The sequence below is a fragment of the Panthera tigris genome, chromosome B1, assembly GCF_018350195.1.
Source record: "Panthera tigris isolate Pti1 chromosome B1, P.tigris_Pti1_mat1.1, whole genome shotgun sequence".
Taxonomy (NCBI): Eukaryota; Metazoa; Chordata; class Mammalia; order Carnivora; family Felidae; genus Panthera; species Panthera tigris.
In genome coordinates, this window is record NC_056663.1 from 203,850,526 (window position 1) to 203,872,737 (window position 22,212).

At 52.0% G+C, this 22,212-nt stretch overlaps 2 protein-coding genes across 9 annotated transcripts in view; one reads left to right on the forward strand and one right to left on the reverse strand.

Annotated features, from left to right (window-relative positions):
* TMEM175 (transmembrane protein 175) overlaps window positions 1-20,466 on the reverse strand; it is a 27,285-nt gene extending 6,819 nt beyond the window's left edge. The window contains exons 1-8 of one of the 4 annotated variants that reach the window (XM_042985203.1): window positions 20,355-20,466; window positions 7,099-7,259; window positions 6,782-6,820; window positions 4,938-5,032; window positions 2,879-2,930; window positions 2,476-2,511; window positions 1,721-1,804; window positions 1,099-1,263 (exon numbers count right to left, since the gene is read on the reverse strand). In XM_042985203.1, coding sequence (XP_042841137.1) covers window positions 1,099-1,263; window positions 1,721-1,804; window positions 2,476-2,511; window positions 2,879-2,930; window positions 4,938-5,032; window positions 6,782-6,820; window positions 7,099-7,251 — 624 coding nt within the window. In that variant the 5' untranslated portion in view covers window positions 7,252-7,259; window positions 20,355-20,466. Of the gene's footprint in view, window positions 1-1,098; window positions 1,264-1,720; window positions 1,805-2,475; window positions 2,512-2,878; window positions 2,931-4,937; window positions 5,033-6,781; window positions 6,821-7,098; window positions 7,260-19,887; window positions 20,210-20,264; window positions 20,318-20,354 lie in introns of those variants that run through there. The other 3 variants (XM_042985206.1, XM_042985202.1, XM_042985204.1) reach the window with 3 other exon arrangements.
* A 96-nt stretch (window positions 20,467-20,562) lies between these two features.
* The window catches only part of GAK (cyclin G associated kinase), a 53,044-nt gene continuing 51,394 nt past the window's right edge, over window positions 20,563-22,212 (forward strand). For 2 of the 5 annotated variants that reach the window (XM_042985194.1, XM_042985195.1), the window contains exon 1: window positions 20,563-20,823. In XM_042985194.1, the coding sequence (XP_042841128.1) occupies window positions 20,679-20,823 (145 nt within the window). In that variant the 5' untranslated portion in view covers window positions 20,563-20,678. Of the gene's footprint in view, window positions 20,824-20,951; window positions 21,023-21,595; window positions 21,673-22,212 lie in introns of those variants that run through there. The other 3 variants (XM_042985198.1, XM_042985197.1, XM_042985199.1) reach the window with 3 other exon arrangements.

Below are 22,212 nucleotides of genomic sequence, written 5' to 3' on the forward strand. Positions count from 1 at the left end.
CAGGTCATGATCTCACGGTCCATGAGTTCAAGCCCCGCGTCGGGCTCTGTGCTGACAGCTCAGAGCCTGGAGCCTGTTTCAGATTCTGTGTCTCCCTCTCTCTCTGCCCCTCCCCTGTTCATGCTCTGTCTCTCTCTGTCTCAAAAATAAATAAACGTTAAAAAAAAAAATTAAAAAAAAAAAATTAGCTGACAGGTAAAAGGCACTCGCCAACCTTGATTTCTGTGACTTGGCCGAGACAGCTCCAAGTTCTCGCATCCCCTGAAGTGCAGGGTGCGGAGTGGAGAGCACCGAAGACTGAACCAGAGATGTCCGTGTGAAGCATCCTGACCTCTGACCATACCTGGGTTTTCCTGAGACTCGGTAGCCAGTCCCCACCTGGGACCCTGGCTCTCCTCAGCCGGGCTGCACAATGGGGCTCCTTCTGCCAACAGCTTTGCTTCTGTTTTTTTTCCACTTTTCAGTTTCCTTTAGTTCAGGAATTTTCTTTCTTTGCTTTTTCTTTGGGTGGCTCATACCCTCCACGCATGTCTTTAGGACAGGCACAGCTCTGTCCACTCTCCCACGTGCTCACTCGAGTTCATCAATGTTTTTCCTAAGGTGCTTCTTGCCTGCTGTCATGGCAACACTGCTAGGAAACACCCCCCGCCCCCCCCCCCCCCCCCCGCCCCGGCCGGGGCAGTGTTGGCTGCCCTGGCAGCTTTGTGCAGACTCTGTACTCACCAAGAGAACGAGCACAGCCCAGACTCCGGGCACCTGTGTCTCTCTCCTCTGGTCTTAAAGCTCCGCCCACTTGGGGAAAACGTGGGTGAGGCATGGCCCACCAGCTGCCCCCATCTGACCAGGCCTGGCTCTGACTGTGGTGCGCGTTCACCTGCAGAGCAAGTCCCCGCAGCAGGGGGGAGCGGGGGGAGGGCCCTTCCCTCCAGCTACGTTCCCTGACACCCTGGGCACCAGGCCACGTGCTGCCCGGTGCCCCTGGAGACTTTTGCACAGCTCTGTACCCCTCCCCGGTGGTGCCTCCCCCGCCCCACCCTCTTGTGGCCATCTGCTCAGTGAGATGTCACCCCTGCCCACCCCCCTGCTTCCCCCACTCACCAAGGGGTAGAAAAACAGGGAGAAGCCAGCAGCAGCGAAGCACAAGGCCGGGCCCCTGAGGACGATGCCCAGGATGTGCTGCCGATACAGGGTCCTGTGGGTGGAGCTCTCTATCTGGGGGTTCAGGAGGTGGGGGAAGTGGAACGCGTACACCACGATCAGCGCCTGTGGGAGCGGCAGGATGCAGGGCCCGGGCAGAGGCTTCTGGCCAGTAACCCCTCCCACCCGTGGACATGAACAGGTGCCTCAGGGGTGGGGACCCCAGAGAAGAAGGTTCGGCTGGGAGGCTCCCCACGGGGTGTCCTGGAGGGTGGGGAGAGGGGACAGGAGCCTTTGCTCTGCTCCTGGGGCCGTGTGTGGGGGGTCTCCGGGACCCTGCCCCACCAGATGAGTGCCTCAGGACACTGGGCGGCCCCCTGCCTCTCTCCCTCCGTGTCGCTACGGGAGTCCGGGCTCGAAAAGCCTCTGGATCCGTCCTGCTGCAGCCTGCGGCTGGGGGCCTCTGGCAGCCGCTCTGCACGGCTCTCACTGCGGCCGACACGCCACATCCTACACGTGTGCACAGTGTGTGCTCCAGGAAAACAAGTGTATGGGGAGGGGGAGGCGGGCTGGGGTGTCCTACCTGCACGGCCCCGATGGCGATCACACACATACAGAACAAGAAGATGCCCAGAGGCACCTCCGGGAAGGTCACCATTAAGGAAAACTGCAGCCAAAGAGACAACACAAGACCAGGCTGTGCAGGGCCCTGCTGTGCCTGAGGCGCGCCGTGCACTCAGTGACAGAGCGGTCCGGGGTGGTAGCAGACCCGGAGCAACCCACAGAGTGCTTTGAGCCTTTAAAGCTGCAACGTTCTCACTTTCACGAAGGATGCTCTGACGCACGGCCCTGCATGCCCAGACCACTGTTCCGTCAGGACTGACAGGGAGTGCGGGCAGGCGCGAACAGGGGGAGGCCAGGCTGTGGAAGAGCCCCTGGGGGAGGCGATGTGGGGGCCGCAAGTTGGGGAGGAACCCGGGACGGCAGGAGGCGGTGAGGTGGGGGCCGTGCAGGGGCCGGGGGCAGGGGTGTGGAAGCGATGCCGCTCGCCGGACCCTCAGTGGCCAAGCTGGTGTCTCTGCCATCGTAGTCCCTGCTGGGGGCCCCTGGAAGCCTCTCCCCCTTCAAACGGCCTGGAGACCCCAGGTGTGTCCCGCCCCTAGAGCAGACCCGACTGCCACTGGCTCCCCTGGAACTTTCTGTCCTCTTTGCAACTCTGTGGTTGGGCCTCGGGCCACCCGGCTGGTCTGAGAGTTTCTGAGGAGGGAGCATCCCGGGTCGAGTCCCCTCGCCCAGGGGAGGGCAGGCTGGACCCAGGGGGAACTGCAGGGTACTTACAGTGAAAGGGAGGAAAGTGATGGTCATCATGCAGGCCTAGGAAGGAGGAGGAAGGAGAGAGCTGAGGGTTAAGGAGGGAAGGCAGGCAGGCCACCCCAGGTGTCCTGCAGGCCCTGCTGCCCAGGGGGGCCTCTGGCAGTGCCGCCGCCCCAGAGGCAGATCGCTGTACGACTCCTAGACCCCAAGGAAGCTCAGCTCATGCCGTCACGGTGGAACAAAGAAGGGAGGGGGCCCATGTGTCGGCAGTGCCCGTGGGAGGATGTGTGAGGAGTCCAGGAGTGGGGGGCGGGGGGTGCCCAGGCTCTCAACACCAGAGGCTCTAGAGGCTGAGCGCTTGCTTCCCTTCTCCGGGGAACACAGGATTACAAACATAATCGTTTCTCAAGAAATGAAAACGACTCACCAGGTTGAGCAAGGCAAGTGTGTCGTCTATCTTCCCAACAACCTGGAACAATCTAAACAACGTAAGGAAAACAGAAAGACATGCCATCAATCAGGTGGCTCTAATAGCATCACACGTTCCAGCATTTGAGGATTAGAAATATCATTAAAAAGGTCATTTTTAATCGAATTTAAGATACTACCCAGCGTACAAAGTTTGGAAGAGACTGAAAATACAAAGAAGAAAACCCAAGTTCCCTAGAAATCACACTGTTTGCATTTCCACGAACTCTTCTGAGTCGACGCGCGTGGCTTCAGAGCTGGGATCACTGTGTAGAAACCAACGAGGCACGTGGTGGCTCTGGGGACAGTGTCTTCAGAGCCTGTGGAGCAGAGGACGCACCCCCCCCCAGGAGGTGTCCCAAGTGCTCTGGGGTGTCCCTTGGCTGCCTGGGAGACTGGAAACCGGCAGGGGAGTCCTTCTTCTGGTCTTGTGCCCAAAGGCCACTTTTAAAAAAGGAAATCCTTCCAAGGATGTTATACACTTAACCTACTGAAACAGCCTAATTAACAGACAGATGGTTCTTATTTCAAGGCAGGAAATCATGAGCAGAAAACTAAACACAGAGAACGTGAGCAGAGCTCACCAAGGGTCAATGCAGGAGCTAGAAACAAAAATCTTTTTCCCTGCTCTCCTTGCCCTCCATGGAGTCCCCCTCCGAGGGGTCAGAGGACAAGGCCTTCTCCTGGGCAGGGCTCAGTGGGCCTCATTCCCCCCACCTGGGAGATCTGCATCTGGCCAGGGCTGGCTCTGGGGTCCCGCACTCCCCTACAGTCAGAGAAAGGGGTCATATCCCCCATGGACAGCAGCCCCACCGGCAACCCACTGAGCCTGGGGCAGATGGGCCCAGCCACCAGGGTCCTAGGTCGATCTGTGCCCACTCTGGGAACTCTGGCAGCAGGATGTGGCCTTTGACGAGCCAGTGCACAAACAAGGTGCTGTGTGGCCCTGTCTGTGCCGCTGGAGTGACAGGGAGCTCAGCCACATCAGCCACAAGCAGGACCAGGCAGAGAGTGGCCGTGGCCCCCCTCTTCACTCTGCGTGGACAGGGGAGCCCCTAAGCCTTTACAAAGGGCCAACCATCCCTACCAGAAACAGTCATTTTGCTAAAAGCAGGTGTGTAACGTGACATTAAAAAAAATGTTTTTTAAACGTTTATTTATTTTGAGAGAGCATGAGCAGGGGAAGGGCAGACAGAGAGGGAGAGGCACAGAGAATCCCAAGCAGACTCTGTGCTGTCAGCGTGAGCGTGACTCAGGGCTCAAACTCACGAACCGTGAGATCGTGACCTGAGCTGAAATCAAGAGCCGGACGCTCAACCGACTGAGCCGTCCAGGCGCCCCTAAAATGTCAGACGTTTTTACTGCCAGCGCCAGTGTGTGGACAGCTCCCAGGTCTCCCTGTGTACCCACCGTCCCCCAAGCAGGGGCATTTCCTCAGCAAGGGCTCGCACCATACCCCAACCCTCTCCCCGGGAGCCAGCCTGCCTGCCTGGGTTGGGGGTCAGGGGTCCCCTGCAGCTTGGGGCCCTGTTCCTGTCAGACCCTCAGGAACCTTCTCCTTCTTAAGAGAAAGCTCTGGCTTGGGAGCGTGCACCCTGTAGCCTCTTCCTCCTTGCCGGAGCCCCAGGACCGGGCAGAGGGACCTGAGCACAGTGCTGCGGCGTTGCAGGGGTGCACGGGGCAGTCAGCTTGCAGTCCTTTCCCTGCCCGGTCCTGTGTGCGTGCCCACGCAAGTGTGTTATCCTGTGTCATCATCCCAGGCCCTGTTGTCACGTGGAGAGGAGGGTGCAGAGGCCTGCAGCCAGAATCTGGGGTGAAGTGGGGCCTGCTGACCCAGGAAATGAGGGAGGGGCCACCAGACACCCTGAGAACGGGTGTCTTATCGGTGCCCTGAGCACACGCCTGCTGCCATGCTGACCCCGGACAGGTTGGGGCCTGCACCCTCTGGGCACACGCACTGAGTGAGCCACAGACATGTGGACCTCAGCCCAGAAAAAGCCCCCAGCCTGACTCTGTACCTTGTATGTGCTGCCCAGGCCACAGTCACAATGAGAAACGTCATCAGGTAGACAGCAATCCTGGTTGCTAGAAGTCTCTGTATACTTTTGTCAAACTGGAGGAACAGAAAAGCATCACCATCAGAGACCACTTCAGTCCATGGTACCCAGCGGCCCCGTCCAAGGTGCCGAGTCCCCAGGGCCTCTGAAGGGTCTGGTGGTTCCCACCTCCCCTTCTGGTTCAGCCTCTACCCCAGCCCACCCCGAGGCTCCTCTTCTGGGTAGCCTCCCCGCCTCCCCGCTGCACAGCACCAATGCCCCGTGTCCCGTCGTGCGTATCGGGGGATGCCCTGCATCCCACTGTGCGTATCTGGGGACCTGGTGTGGAGCTCCCGACGCGCCAGCTCTTGGGGCAGAGAGTCTTTGCCGGGCATTCCCGGGCCAGCACAGGGCGCCAAGCGCACTGCAGGTAACCGATTCTGAAACAGCTGTGAAGCCTGGTGAGGTCGCGGTGCGCCTCGCCCTGGTCAGAGGGACTCGCAGGTGCAGTGGGGAAACAGAACCGGGCTCAACACAAAGCTGGGACCCTTGGAATCGCAAGATGGGATGTGATGCTTTGTCAGCAAAAGCTCAAAGTGGAAAACTGACCGTGTTACCACTTTCGCTGGTTTTCTACTTGCATCAGGGGGTCTCACCCAGGCCCCCACTATCTCACCGAGGACTCACAGCTTTTGACTTGCCGGGTTTCCCGCCCTTGACTAGTGTTTCCCTCCACACGGGGAGGAGCGCCTGCTGGCTGACACCTCCTTACGGCCCTGGGCTCCCAGAAGGAGTCCCCGGACCACCGCACCACCTTCTGGCTCGGTTCGTGCACACGGAGACCTCACAACAAGGTGCCGCTCTCCAAGAAGACGGGCCCAGTGCAGACAACTGGGGACAGTTTGTCCAGACACCTCCCCGTGTCACCTCCCGGCATCTCCTGCTCGCACAGCCATACCCCTCGTGACAGTGGCAGCACTGAGGTCTCCGACCCGGCACGAGTGTCCTCCACAGGGGTTCTGGAGCTGGTGCCGTCAGGCGGGTGCCCCGGCCCTCCCTCCCCCCAGCTGTTGGCTGGGTGCTGGCTGCTGGTTCCAGGCTAGACCCGCATTCCCATTTCCTTCTCCTCAAGACCCTACCAGGGGTGCCGTTGCCTTCCCACACATGACGCGGCTCTTTTGACTCCCAACAGCACCCCGGCTAAGCGGGCCAGCCCCGGAGCCCAGCGCCCTGCTGTGCTGCGGGGCCTGACAGACCCGGCACCTCACATCCTCCGTCCCCTGAGACTGAACAACACCCCCGTCAACTGAGGGGCTGAGCGAGGCACACTGGCGCACGCACGATGCCCAGGGACTTTCAGGCATCTTCCCAAATCTGAGGGAATACGCCACCACCTAACTTACAGGACAGAGATGTTCCAAGTTGGCTATAAAGGGGAAACTGCTTCAGAGAACCTGTTTCCCACTTACTTCATGAGAAAAACCCCGTGTCCCTGTGCTTCAGGGAGGCCCGGCTGGGAGCATCTCCCCTTGCCTCCTGAACGTGTAGGAGGGATGCTCTGGGGGTGACAGGGTACAGGTCTCCATGCCAACCAGAAGCTTGTTGGGCTGCCGGACCTTCCGTCCTCGGCCGACCCCCAAGCTCACTTCAAGGGCACTGCCTCTGTCTGCAGGCCAAGGTTGGGGCCGACCAGGGCTGCTGAGGGAAGAAGACCTGGTCCCACCCCTCCCAGCCAGGCACATGTTGGGTGGAGCCTAGAAGCGGGCTCGTGGACCGAGTCTTCTGTAAGCTCACCCTCGATGCCTCAGAGCACCGTTCCCAAGTACCTGTTCTGGGGAGATCTCCGTGTGGGTCACAGGCAGGATCTACGAGAGCAAACACACAAAAAGAGCCATGGGACGTTGCTTGGGCTGTGCAGAGACCACCCCTCGAATGACGTGGTGTCGGGGACTCGGGCCAGTGCTGGACTGCTTCCCCCACCCGTCCAGCTGCCCAAATGGCCGACGGACCCCAGGACACTGCCGAGACAGGGCAGGGTCTATGCTGGGCTGAGCTCTACCAGAAGGCTGTCTGGAGAGGGTGTGGCCAGGGGCCCTGAAGGGAGAGGCGGCTTGGGGGGGGAGAGGGGGCGCGGCACACGGACCATCACAGTGGCGATGATGGACAGGAGCGCATCACTGAAGCTGAGCATGCGTTGTGAGTGCTGGATCCCGTCGGCGGTGTCCTCGCCCCCTGTGCCTGTGGGGTAGTCTCCCTGCGTGCGGCGGGCCGGCTCTGGGGTCTGCGGCCCGGACATGGTGGGGCCTGGGAAGAAGCACAGCTCTGAGCAGGCCAGAGTGCTCCTGGGGGGCCTACCCCTGCCAGCTTCAGTGGTGGCAGACACAGGGCGGACCCGTGGCCGGAAGGACCCACCCTGAGGGGCAGGAAGGGTCCCTGCCACGCTGTCCTCTCCCAGGAACCCCGGTATTTCCAGCTGGCAGGAAGAGCACCTCCTCACTGCTGAGCACTGTCATCTGGGAGCCATGCTCTGTGCCTGTCCCCCCCGCCCCCCGGAAGTGGGAGAAACGAGAAGGCACACACACATGATGGGTGTTCCATCCGCTGTGTCACCGCCTGAAACCCCTGACCCCAACACCAGACACTGTGCCGTTAGACACTTTCGTCCTAAACATGGGGTGTCCTCCCATCTAAGTACCAACCAGACCCAACCCTGCTTAGCTTCTGAGACCAGGCGAGACTGGGTACGTTCGGGGTGGTATAGCCGTAGGCCAAACGCAGGATGTTCTATGGGACCAAGTCCCTGAGGCTTGCACTGAGACAAAGTGCCAGCCCTCACCATGACAAGACAGAACAAAAACACACCCCACCCCCAGAACCAGATAAAGAAGGCTCACTGGCAATTTCTGGGCAGGAGAAACAAAGTGTGAATAAACAGAAAGGATATTCAGCTTCATTATCAACAGGGGAAAGGCAAGTGAGAACAATGAGGTACCACTAAGGTCCGCAGAAGTCCACCAAGAGTGGCGAGGCGATGGGGACACAGGCTTGGGCAGGGGTGGAGACCACACCGTGACATGTACACCCACAAGGTGGCAGCTCCATTTCTAGGTGTAGCCTCTAGGAAACGGATGCACACGAGTGTGCCGATGTGTAGTTTATTTTACGTGTCACCCAGCCTATTATTGAACGCTAAATGAATTGTTAAAAAGTGCTACGAACTGAACGTTTGTGTCCCCCAAACCCCTATTTGGAAGCCCTACCCACCCCATGGGGTGGCGCCAGCAGGGGGACCTTTGGGGGGGATGAGGTTAGATGAGGTCATGAGGATGGGGCCCCGAGATGGCACGGGTGTCCTCACAGATGTGGGGGAGAGGGGACAGGTGTCTCTGTCTTCTGTGAGGACACAGCGAGAAGGCGGCCGTCTGCAGGCAGCCACCTTGACCTCAGACTTCCAGCCTCCAGAACCGTGAGAACGAAACGTCCGTCGTGTAAGGCCCCAGCCCGTGGGCTTTTGTGAGGGTGGCCCGAGTGACCGACACAGGAAGTGAAGCGAAACAAAGCTACGTGTATAAAACTCAGAAACACGATGTTGAGAGGAATAAATGATGCCGCAAGAAGATACACATGCTATTATACCACTTATGTAAACGTTTAAAACACACTGACCATCTGCTCCCCTTGTGATCACACACTCGCACAGTAAGATGATGAAAACATACGCAATAACAGCACTCACCAGCTCAGGACAGCCCTGTGATCACCTGGGCAGGGATGGGGGGGTGGGTTTGCGGGGGCTGGGCTGGGAACGGGGCTGCAGCCGCATCAAGAAGGCATCTGTTACTTTACTCTCTGCTTACAGCTTAGACACAGTAGAGGGCACCCCTTCCGGGGTGCAGTTCTACCAACCGTTGACAACTGTACACAGGTGTGTAACCAGGACCTCAATCACAAAGCAGCTCTGTCCCCAAGCAGGCCCTCTGCGGTCCAGCCTTCCTTTCCTCCACCCCAAACCCGGGCCACCACTGTGCTTCCTGCTACCGTCAGCAGTAGTGACCCAGCAATGGGACAATAATCTGCCCTTTCCAGACTGTCCCATAAACAGACTCACAATCCACGGAATCTTGGGAGTCTGGCTTCTTTCACTTAGCATGATGCACTTGGGATTCACCCGTTTTGGGGGAGCACTGACATTTTTTTTATTGCCGTGTAGTTAATGCTACTGTATGGATAGACCCCTCTGTTCATCCAATCACTAGCTAGAAACGTGGGTTATTTCCAGTTTGGGGTGGCTATGAATAAAGGCACTGTAAATATTTGCACAGAGCCATTTGCGAAACATGTTTTTATTTCTCTTGAGTAAGCACCTCAGAATGGGTCTGCTGGGTAAACCGAGAGGCTGTACCGTTTGCACCCCCTACTGGCAGCACATGAAACTGCAACTTGTCCTCATTCTCCCCAGCGCTTAGTTTGGTAGTTTTTATTTCATTATTTTTTTAACTTTTTTTTTTTTTTTTTTTTTTTTTTAAAGAGAGAGAAAGAGAGAGCCAGCACACGCGAGCATGGGGGAGAGAGGCAGAGGAGACAAAATCCCAAGCAGGCTACACTCAGCACAGAGCCTGACACAGCTCGATCCCACGACCCTGGGATCATGACCTGAGCCGAAATCAAGAGTTGGACACTCAACCAAGCCACCCAAGCACCCCTAGTTTGGCAGGATTAAAAAAAAATTAAACTCTTGAGTGGCTCAGTTGGTTGGGCGTCCGACTTCGGCCTAGGTCATGATCTTGTCATTCCCGAGCTCCAGCCCCGTGTCGGGCTCTATGCCTGGAGACTGCTTTGGATTCTGTGTTTCCCTTTCCCTCTCTCTACCCCTCCCCCACTCACGTGTGCGCTCCCACGCTCTCTCTCCAAAATAAACATTATAATTTTTAAAAAAATTAACCTTTTATTTTAGTTGTACTAAAAATGTGTATTATACCTTGTGTGGCATTTTCCTACTAATTGGGCATTTTCATGTGCCTTTTATCCGTGTATATTTTGTAGCAAAGTGTCTGTTAGAATCTTTTGTTCATATTTGGGGGAAGTTATTTGTGTTAGTATTGAGTTTTGAGAGTTCTTTATACATTCTGGTTAAAAGTTCTTTGTTAGATATGTAATTTGCAAATATTTGTTCATGGCCTGTGGCTTGTCTTCCATTCCCTTACCAATTTTTAAAACAGAAGTTTTATATTTTGATAAAGTCCAATTCATCAATTGTTCTTTCATGGATCATTCTTTTGATGTCATATCTAACAATGCTTTGCTTAACTCAAGATGACAAAGATTTCCTTATTTCTTCTAGAAGTTTTAGTGTTTTAGGTTTTAATTTCAGTGTACGATAGATTTGGGGTTAATATTTTTCAAGTTTATTTATATATTTTGAGACAGAGAGAAAGCACGAGTGGGGCAGGGGCAGAGAGAGAGAGGGAGGGAGAAGATCCCAAGCAGACCTTGAACTCACAAACCATGAGATCATGACCTGGGCCGAAGTCAGATGCTTAACCGACTGAGCCCCCCAGGAGCCCCCCAGCTTCATATTAAATCTTGAAATCTGGTAGAGTGAGTCTTCCAGCTTCGGTCTTCTTTTTCAAAATTGTTCTGATATTTTAGTTCTCTTTCGTTCACATGCTTCTGCTCACTGGGCCCCTTTTCACGGTTCCTCCAGGCAAAAAGATGGCAGTTTCTCTGAGTGTTTGCTGTCCATGCAGCAGCAGCAGCAACTCTCACAGCACAGCCCAACAGCGGGTGGCTGGCCTAGGGCCAAAGCCATGGGGAAAAGAGACTGAAAAGTAGAAAACTCACACTTGTGTGGCTCACTGCGCCGAGTTTCAACTACCCTCACCAATCTATCTGCACTCCATAGTTTTTCTTTTAGCATTTTGTCCAGGTTTTTACCTGTAATCAGCAGGAGAGAAAGCCTGTAGGTGGCTTATTCTGTCATGGCCAGCACTGAACTCTTAACACCTTACTTTTCAAAAGGGAGGGGGAAGAAAGAGGAGAGGGCAGAGGAAGGGGGGTTGGCAAGGAGAAAAAAAATCTGTGCTGAAAAAATAAGAGAAAAAGTAACATGTGTTTCTTTAGACACTAATTTTGGGAAACATGTCCATTACATTGTTTTTTAGATATTTTTGTATGTTTAAATTTTTAGATATTTTTGTATGTTTAAATTTTCATAAATTTTGTATGTTTAAATTTAAAAAAAAATAGTTTTTTAAAAACCAGTAAATATTGAATATAGACACAAAAATTCTCAACAAAATGTGAACAAATGGAATCCAGCAATGTATTAAAAGGATTATATACCATGACCAAGTGGGATTTATTCCAAGAATGCAAGGTTGGTTTAAAATATAAAATTAATGACTGTAATATACCACATCAAAGGAACCAAAGACAAAAACTACACAATCATCTCAATAGATGCAGAAAAAGCATTTGACAAAATCCAACACCTCTTCATGATAAAAACATTCAACAAATTAGGAACGGAAGTAAACTCTGTCAACCTAATAGATGGCATCTCCAGAAAACCCGCAGTTAACGTCACACTCAACAGCGGAAGACTGACCACGGCCTGCCCGCAATCAGGGATGAGACAACATGGTTCAACAGAAGGCTGCCAAGGTTTTAGCCATTTCTTAGGCAAGAAAATAAAATAGAAGGCATATACACTGGGAAGGAAGAAGCAAAACTATCTCTATTTGCAGAGGGTATGATTTTGCACAAAGAAAATCCTAAGGAATCCTTATAAGAAAACTATTAGATCAAATAAATGGGTTCAGCAAGGTTACGGCAAACAATATACAAATACCAACTGCATTTCTACACACTAGAAATGTATACAACCAGTCTGAGAATAAACTTAAGAAAACAATTACATTTATAATAGCATCAAAAATAGTAAAGAAATGAACAAAGGAAGCACAGAATATTGTTGAAAGAGATTAAAGAAAACTTAAATAAATAGAAATATATCCTCTGTTCATGGACTGGAAGACTTAATATTGTTAAGATGGCAATACTTCCCAAATTGATGTACAGATTAATTGCAGTCCCTATCAAAATTCCAACTACCTTCTACACGGAATTGACAAGCTGACCTTAAAATTCACATGGAAATTTGAGGAACCTTTGGCTATTTATGGAATAGCCAAAACAAGAAGAATAAAGTTGGAGGGCTCCCATTCTCAATTTCAAAACTTAGTACAAAGCGCTGGTAATCAACACGGGGCAGAACCGGCATAGAACACAGATTAATGGGCAGAGCTGAGAGTTCAGAAATAAACCACTCCATTTATGGTCAACTGGTGTTTGATAAGGCTGTCAAGACCACTCAATGGGGAAAGAACAATCTTTTCAACAAACGGTGCTGGGATAACTGGATATCCACATGTGAAAGAATGAATTTGGATCCTACCTCATACCACACACACAAATTAATTAAAAATGAATCAAAGACCTTAATATAAGAGCTAAACCCAGAGAGAAAATCTTCATGGCCTTGCACTTGGCAAAGGACTCTTAAATATGATACCAAAAGTACAAACAACAAGAAAAATAGAAATTGGAGTTCATCAAAATTTTTACTTTTCTGCCTCAAAGGACACTATTAAGAAATCGAAAAGACGAGTGGTGCCTGGGTGGCTCAGTCGGTTAAGCGTCCAACTTCCGCTCACGTTGGGCTCCCCCAAAACAGGTGAATCCCAAGTGCATCATGCTAAGTGAAAGAAGCCAGACTCCCAAGATTCTGTGGATTGTGAACCCAACGTGAGGCTTGAACTCATGATCCTGAGATCAACTGACTGAGCCACCCAGGCGCCCCCATGAATTTTTTTTTAAGACAGAAAAGACTAAAGAATTTTAAAATCCTATGGGAATAGGAGGAGAAGCTGAAATTTCATGTCATAGGAGGTAACTGAAGGCTTACAGCCCTGTAGGGCATTATGCACTGTGCTAAGCACTGCAGGCAGAGATAAAAAGGACAATCAGCCAACAGTGCAGGAGACGAGCACATTAGGGTGCCATGGGAGCATGGAGTCTGGGAAAGCTCGCAGAATGGGACATGCTAGAGCTGAGTCTGCAAATATTGATGACAAATGACAACAATGAGAGTAAGTGACATTTATCAATTACTATGTGCCAAGACTTGTCCCACGTACTTTGTATGTAGAAGCTTTTAATCCTCAAACAATGCTGTAAGAATTATTGAAAGACAAAAAGGAACTGGGGACAGCTTGGTGTGCAGCCAAGTGCAGAGTTTGGTAAGGCTGGAGCACCAAACTCAAACTAGGAGAAGCACCTGAAGTACGTTAGGACTAAATCCCAGACTCGTGTGTGCCTGTTCAGGAGTGCAGAAATTACCGTGAAGATTATGCACAGATTATGTGCTTTCTTTATATGTCTGCTGTATATGTACGTTCTGGGTATATCCACACGTGTGCACGCACGTATGTAAGATGTAGGTAAAGTTCATGCATTCCGGATATAAGTCCATTCCGTGATTTGTAAATACTTTCTCCGTTCTGGGTGGTCTTTTCATTCTCATGACACTATCCACACATATGTGTATTTATATACGTTTACATATATGTATTAAATTTATAGGTTACTTAAAAACATATTTAAGTACACTCCGCATGCAATGTGGGGCTTGAACTCACGACCCTAAGATCAAGAGTCACAGGCTCCACAGACTGAGCCAGCTGGGTGCTCCTCATGGGCTGTGTTTTTGAGTAGTTTTAGATTTGTAGAGAAGTTGAGCGGAGAGTAGAGTTCCCACGTATGCCCTCGTCACCCTCCCTCCAGTTTCCCGTTATCAGCATCTCCCAGTCGCGCGGTGCAGCTGGTGCAGCTGATGAGCCAATACTGACACCCCATCAGCCTAAGTGCCTCCCTCACAACGGGGCTCACTTCGTGTCGCAGCTCTACGGGTTTTGACCACACGGGACTTGTATCCACCATTATAGCACCATTCAGAAGCTTCACTGCCCTGGAAATCCTGTCCTGCCCTAGTCATCCCTCCCTGCCCCAGAAGCCCCTGGCAACCACTCATCTTTTTTGTCCCCATAGTTTTCCCTTTTCCAGAGTGTCCTGTAGTTGGAACCATACACTGTGGAGCCTTCTCAGTCTGACTGCGTTCACCTACTTAAGAATGTCTTCAACAATATATTTTGAACTTCTCAATTTTGATGAAGTCCAGGTTAACTGTTTCTTTTGACTGTGCTTTAGTATCGTATAAAAATTCTCATACATCTTTTTAGAAATTTTATGGTTTCAGGTTTTACATTTAGATTTATGACGCTTTGAGTTAATTTTTTGCATAATGCAAGATAATGGATTAACAATTTTTAACATACAATATCCAATTTTTTCAGCATCATTTTTTGAAAAGACTCCCTTTCCTTCAATTACTTTTATTCCTTTATCAAAAATCAATTGACCTTGGGGCACCTGGGGGGCTTTGTCAGTTGAGCATCCAACTTGATATTGGCTCAGGTTGTCATCTCGTAGTCATGAGATCGAGCCCCGGGTGGAGCCCTGCGTGGAGCAGGAAGCCTGCTTGAGATTTGCTCTCTGCCCCTCTCCCTTCAAAATAAATAAACATCTTAAAAAATCAATCGACCTTATATACACTTGTGGGCCAATTTCTGATTATTCTGTTGCATTGACCTACTTACGTATCTTAACACCACACTACTTTGATTACTGTGGCTTTATAAAAAGTATTGAAGTTAGGCAATGAAAGTCACATGATTTGAGGGGCGCTTGGGTGGCTCAGTCGGTTAAAGCATCTGACTCCGGCTCAGGTCATGATCTCGTGGTTCATGGGTTCAAGCCCCGCATCGGGCTCTGTGCTGCCAGCTGAGAGCCTGGAACCTGCTTCGGATTCTGTGTCTCCCTCTCTCTCTCTGCCCCTCCCCTGCTCATGCTCTGTCTGTCTCTGTCTCTCAAAAATAAAAACATTAAAAAAAAAGTCACAAGATTTGAACAAAGGTTCAAACTTGACTATTCTCCCTCCTCTGCAGTTCCAAATGAATTTTAGAAGCAGTGTGCCAATCTTTTCAAGAAGTCTGATGGGATTCCGACAGGAATTACACTGAATCTATAATCAATCTGAGAAGAATCAGTCTGAACAATACTGAATCTCCCAGTTTATGAATATGGTATACTCTCTCCATTTATTAAGGTCTTTAATTTCTCAGTCAAGTTTTTTAGTTTTCAATGCACAAGTCTTATGTATCTTTTTTCAGATTTATCCCAAGTATTTAATACATTTTCTAAAGTTTAATATACTTTTAATATTATTTACTTAAGTAATCTCTATACCCAAAATTGGGCTCAAACCCATGACCCTGAGATGAAGAGTCGCACTCTCTTCTGACTGAACCAGCCAGGAACCCCAGCGTTTAATATTTTTTGATGCTGTTGTAAATGGCATTTCCCCCTAACTCCAACTTCCCATATTTGTTGCCAGTTATCTAGAAATAACGTGACTTATCTTTTGCATATTAATCTTGCACCCTGCAACCTTGCTAAACTCACTAGTTCTAGTAGCTTTCTGTAGATCCCACCCTCCTGAGGGTGACATTGCCCCTCAAGGAACATTTGGCAATGTCTGGAAGCATCTCTGGTTGTGACAAGTGACGTGTATTAATGGTATCTAGGGGATAGAGATAGGGTGCTGCTAAATGTCCAACAATGCACTAGACAATGGCACATCTTCACCCCAACAAGGAATCATCTGTCAATAGTACCAAGGTTGGCAAGTGAATGTGAATGATCGTGTCATCTTCCTAAATAAACTTACTCATTATTTTCAGTCTGGAAGCTTTTTCTTGCTCCAATACGCTGGCTAGAATATCTAGCACGATATGGAACAGAAGCGGTGAGACCTGACAACTTTGGCTTGTTAGGGTCCAGTCTTCCATCATTCTATACACCAGCTGTAGGTTTTTCATAACTGCTTTTATTATGTTGAGGACGTTTCATTTCATTCCTAGTATGCTAGCAGGTTTTTTTTTTTTTTAAACCGAAATGGATGTTGGGTTTTATCATGTCTTTTTCTGTGTCTATTAAGATGATCCATGTAGTCTTTTTAACTGTTAATAGTGTAAATTATATTGATCAATCTCCAAATGCTAAGCTAACTTCGCATTCCTGGGAAAAACCTCACTGAGTCACGATGCAATATTCTTTTCATAGTGTTGGGATTCAACTTGCTAAAAAATGTTTTATTAAGTTTGAGGAAGAACACCTGCTCAAGAGAGTATACACACAAGCAGGGAAGGGCAGAAAGGGAGAGAGAGAATCCCAAGCAGGTTCCACTCTGTCAGCTCAGGGTCCAATGTGGGGCTCAGTCTCACAAATGGTGAGATCATGACCCAGTGCTACAAAGTGTTTTAAGGGGCACCTGGGTGGCTCAGTCAGTTAAGCGTCTGACTCTTGGTTTTGGCTCGGGTCATGTTTGTGAGTTTGAGCCCCGCATCGGCGTCCGCACTGACAGTGCAGAGCCCGCTTGGGATTCCCTCTCCCTCTTTCTGTTACTCCCCGAAGCAGGGGCTCGAAGTCATAAACCGTGAGATCATGACCTGAGCTGAAGTCAGATGCTTAAGCAACTGAGCCACCCAGGAGCTCAGCCACCCAGGAGCTCCTCTGTCGTCGTTTCTCTTATTCATGTTATTAATCATTTGTCTGTTCTTTTTCTGGTTCCATATGACCAGGGATTTCTCTATTGTGTTGATCTTCTCAAATAATCAGCTTTTGCTTTCAGTGATTTTCTCTGTTTTTGTTTTCTATTTCATTGGTTTCCACTCTGACATTTATTATTTCCCTTTTAGTACTTGCTTTGGATTTCATTTGCTTATTATTCCTGTTTTTTAAGATGAATGCTGAAATTATTGGTTTGAGACCTATCTTCTAGTCGCGTCTTGGCCACATTCCACAAATTTTAAAATGCTGCACGTTTATTTTCATTCACTTCAAAATTCTAATTTTCCTTCTGATTTCTCCTTTGACCCATGGGTAATTTAGAAATGAGTTATTAGCTTCTAAATATTCAGGTTTTCCAGATATCTATTACTGATGTCTAAATTTCATTGTGGTCATAGAGCATAATTTTTTTTTTTAAGTATTTTGGAGGAGAGTACAAGTGGGGGGCAGGGACAGAGGATCTGAAGTGGGCTCTGAGCTGACAGGCTGACAGCAGCGAGCCCGATGTGAGGCTTGAACTCACAAACTGTGAGATCATGACCTGAGCTGAAGTCAGATGCTCAACCGACTGAGCCACCCAGGTGCCCCAGAACATACTTGTTTTGTAGCCCAGAATATTATCCATTTTGGTAAATGTTCTTCACATATACACTTGAAAATGTATATTTTGCTGGTATCGTGTAAAGTGTTCTACAAATGTCCATTAGGTCAAGTTGGCTGATGGGATCATTCAACTATACCCTTGGTGATTTTCTGGTACTTGTTCTATCATTTATTAAGATAGGGGTATTGAAATCGCCAGCTACAATCTACAACTTAATTTACAGCTGGGTTTTGTTAAAAAAAAAAAAAACAACCTGGTTTTGCTTCATGTATTTTAAAGTTTTATTATTAGATGCAAAACTGTTTAGGGTTATTATGTCTTTTTGACGAATGTACCATTTCATCATTATGACACGATCCTCTTTTTTTAGAGTTTTTTTTCTTAATATTTAGTTAGTCTGGGACAGCGCAAGCAGGGAAGGGGCAGAGAGAGGGGGACAGAGGATCCGGAGCGGGCTCTGTGCTGCCAAGCTGACAGCAGCGAGCTTGAGGAGGGGCCCGAACTCACAAACCGTGAGATCATGACCTGAGCTGAAGTCGGATGCTCAACCGAGTGAGCCACCCAGGAGCCCCAAAAGAGTTCTTTTTTTAATGTTTATTTTTGAGAGACAGAGAGTGAGTGGGGGAGGGGGCCGAGAGAGAGGGAGACACAGAATCGGAAGCAGGCTCCAGGCTCTGAGCTGTCAGCACAGAGCCCGACGCGGGACTCAAACCCACAAACCGTAAGACCCTGACCTGAGCCAAAGTCGGACGCTCAACTGACTGAGACACCCAGGAGCCCCATGAAATGATCCTCTTGATTTCGGACAGTATTCTTTGTTGTGAAATCTACAGAGAAATGGGCTTGCAGATGAAGACATAAATTCAGTTTTAGACACGGGTATGAGGGGACATGTGGAGCGACAGGTGCCTAAGAGCCCAGGAGGGAAGCGTGGCGCGGAGACAGGTTAACAGTGTTGTTACCCCAGTGCCTGTGCAGTGTCAGTGTATCGAGGTGCTCCGCAAGAATTCCCGAAATAAGCAGTCTGAGCAAACGGTGGTCTCCAGGGCAATTCCATCATCTAGAAATCTCCACCTGATCCTAGGTCACGTGAGGATCAACTCATGGCCTCCAAATTCAAAGGAACCCTCGAACTCTCAGCTTTCCAGTGACTTGTGTCCTAGGGTTACCCCAGCAGCTCTGTTGGATCTTTTCCACGCTGCTCAAACCTCGGCTCTCTCACCTCCCTTCTCCTTTTCCGTAGGCGTTTAGTCTTCCTTGTTCAGTGAGAACAGAAGCCATCAGAGAATCCCTTCACTTGCGACAAACACGTAGCGTTTATCACCTACGCCGTCACCTGTGTCCACGATGCAAAGTGTCTTCTTACGGCCCTACGTTCTGGACGTCCTTCCCCTCCTACCTTCTGGAGGGCTTTCTTCATTATTCCCCTTCCTCTGTACCAGCAAACTTCCTCCGCTGGCTCCCTCCCGCCAGCTTCCAGCAGCTCGAGGGGCTCCCATCTGAAGGCCCCCCACCCCCACTTCTGGAGTCGCCTCCACTCTCCACCCCTCTTCACCCCTCTCGTTTCTTTTTTCCTGCACCTGTCGTGACCTGCAGCTTCCACCCCAACAGTCCACCGAAGCCATTCCTGACACCGTCACCAAGGTCACCTCATCGTTGCCAAACCCGGAGGAAATCTTGTGTTTTTCGATTGGACTTTTAAATGGCTTTTTGCCCCTGGAGACGTCTTTCCGTGACTCCCATGACACAACGCTCCTGCCTGCGGTTTTCTCCCCGCGTCCCTGGCGGCTCCTTGCCCACAGGCTGCTCTGTGCTCTGAATGTTCTAACACCTTCCTGCCCGCCTACGGCTCTGCTCCCTTCGGCTCTTAAGACCGCCAACTGCCAGCGACGAGCCGAGGACGTCCCAGCACCCGTCCCTAGCGAGGCTGCTTTCCTGAGCCCGACCCTCGCGATCCGCCACCAGACAAACGTCCTGAGTGGAAAAGCCATGACGTGGGCGGAATCCTAGCAGCAACACCCCTCAGCCTTGGCCAAGTAACGATACCGTCGGGCATGTTTCCCGTGCCCAGAAACAGGCCGCAGGGCGGGGAGTGACCATGTGGTGCCTTCTTGTCTGAGGTCCCGCAGGAGCGTTAAAACAAGCCACCACAGGGGCGCCCGGGTGGCTCAGCCGGTTAAGCGGCCGACTCGGGCTCAGGTCGTGATCTCACAGTTCGTGAGTTCGAGCCCCGCGTCGGGCTCTGTGCTGACAGCTCGGAGCCCGGAGCCTGCTTCACATTCTGTGTGTGTCTCTCTCTCTACCCCTTCCCTGCTCAGTCTCTGTCTCAAAAATCAGCAAACATTAAAAAAAATAAATAAATAAAAAATAAGCCACTACATACAGGCCGGCACGGTGTGAACTAAGCCCCTGAGCCCCGTTCGTCGGGAAACACAATTTTAGTAACTTGAAATCGCAGAGAACTGAGACGCGGATTCCAGGCCGACGATGAACACAGCGGGGGCTGCAACCTTCAACGCCTCCACGAACCAGCCAGGTGACACAAAGAGCCAAGCGGGCCAGGCAAAGCTGGTGTCTTACCTCAGGGGGCAGCTCTGGGTGAGTGGTGACACTCGGGGTCTGGGTCCAAGGCTGCCACATCGGATTTTCCTACAGACGCTGGCAAACTGTTGCGTGCGTGCGTGTGTGTGTTTAACTTAAGTTTTTCAGTCTTCTGGTAGCAACCACCTCGTTCTTTTAAAAAAAGACACTTACTGTGGACTCCCCGCCACGGCAAGCCGGGAGCGTGCCCGGGGCTCGCCATCGTACTCACGACACGCCGCGGGAGATTTCCACCTCCAAGAGGCAGAACTGAACGTTGCTCGAGCGTTCCCCGACACCCGCCCGCGGCCCGCAAGCCCCTCGCACGCGCCGCGCACCCCCGCGGGACTGCCCACCCAGGGGGCGGCCGCGCTCACTCAAGCCAGAGCGCCCTGCGAAGCAGCCCCCGCAGAAACGACCGCGGGGGAGTGGGGAACCGTCAGGGCCCGGGCCCGCAGCCGGACTACCTGCGCTCGGTCGCCGCGGCCACTGTCACGCGCGTCCGCGCTCCGGTCGGCGAGGCGCCCGAGCCGGACGGTCGCAGGCTGCTCACGAGACCCGCGGCGCCGCGCAGGCGCGCTCTGCCACCAGCGCTCCGCGCGCGCGCCGACGCCCGGCGCGGCGGAAGTGAGGCGCTGGCGTCTTTCCGGGCCGCGACGCGCCCCCCGCGGGCCTACGTCACGGCGTCGGGGCGGAAGATGGTGCGGTTCGGGGCCGGCGGTTGCTGAGCGGACCCGGACGCAGCTGCACCCCGAGCTCCCCGCTCCGGCGCCCGCCGCGGGGCCGTAGCCATGTCGCTGCTGCAGTCTGCGCTGGACTTCCTGGCGGGCCCGGGCTCTCTGGGCGGTGCTGCCGGCCGCGACCAGACCGACTTCGTGGGGCAGACGGTGGAGCTGGGCGAACTGCGGCTGCGGGTGCGGCGGGTCCTGGCCGAGGGTGAGGCCCGGGCCGGGGGGCGCGGGGCCCGGCGCCGGGGGGGGGGGGGGTCCAGCGTGGGGGCGGACGGGCGCGGGGCCGGCCCGGAGGGGGCGGGGTCAGGCTGAGTCCGGTGCGGGTCGGCCTGGCGCGGCGGGGGATGGGGGGAGGATCGCCGCGGGGGGGAGAGGGTGAGGCCGACCCGGAGCGACTGCCGAAGGTGAGTGAGGCCGGGCGTAGGGCCGGGCACTTCCTTGCGGGAGGCGTGGCAGTCAGAGCAGGTGTGGGGCTGGCCTGCGGCCGGAGTTAAGGCCGTGGCAGCGGGGAGGGGGTGGTGAGCAGGTGAGGGGCCACAGTGGAGGCAGAAGGAAGGGAACCTACACGAGTCATGGCCCTTCCCTTCACATCTTGGGCCATTGGGCGGGGGGCGGTGGAACAGCACTGGATCTCCGGACGTCGGGCCAGCTCCCCTCGATTCTCAGGGTCCTGGGCGTGGGTGCTCGTGCAGCTTGGTGAGGATGGCTGCAGTCCTGACCTCCTTGGATGTTGGCGTAGACGGTGCTGTGACTGTCTGTGACAGCCTAGCTCCCTCCTCTTGCCACCTGAGCTTCACTTTGCCCTGATCTCTGTTTGTGAGTCCGTGTAAACTAGGGCATGCCAGCAGTTGTGAGCTGTATGGAACCTTGCAGGCTGGACTCGTCAGGCACGGAGAGATTTCCGGGCCATTCTTTAGTCATCTTTGTTTCTGCCTGCTGTTTCCAGCTTCCTGATGTCCTTTCTCTTCCTCACACAGAGACTATTGCCAACGTCGATGTGATCCCATTCTCTCTTCTGGATTTTCCTTACATTTTGTCGGGGGCGCCCACAGGGGTATGTCACATTTTGCTAGCTGGGATGCTTAATGGCTAAACACAGTTGTCTTTGGGGCTGGTACGGAAACAGAACGGCATTTCCCTGAATTAACATGGGGCGAGGGAGTGGTACAGGGCGAGAGAGCCGACCTGTCCGGTAGCTCTCCGGACCTCAAGTTCAGCTTGTCACGTGGCCACCCCTACTTCCGTTTATGCTCAGTTTGAGGTAGGAAACCACACCAGCTGACCGTTCACCTTATTCCTAAAGGCCTGAGGGGATGTTCTGGCTGCAGCATCAGCACACGCTGCTTTTCCACGTGGGTAAAAAAAGCAACAGATTTTGGGTGTGATTTGGTAAAAAAAAAAAAAAAGCAAACAAAAAAAACAGCAACCCAAGGTCTTCAGAGGTGAGGCCAGAACCTCTATTAACATTCTGAAGGGTGGTATCTGTTAGAATGAGAGTTCCCTCACATCAATTCATTTATTCTGAAAATACCAGACAATTGTCTTGTTTTTTAAGAAATCCATAGTGGACAGTAGGTGGTTTTTGCTTCCTGGA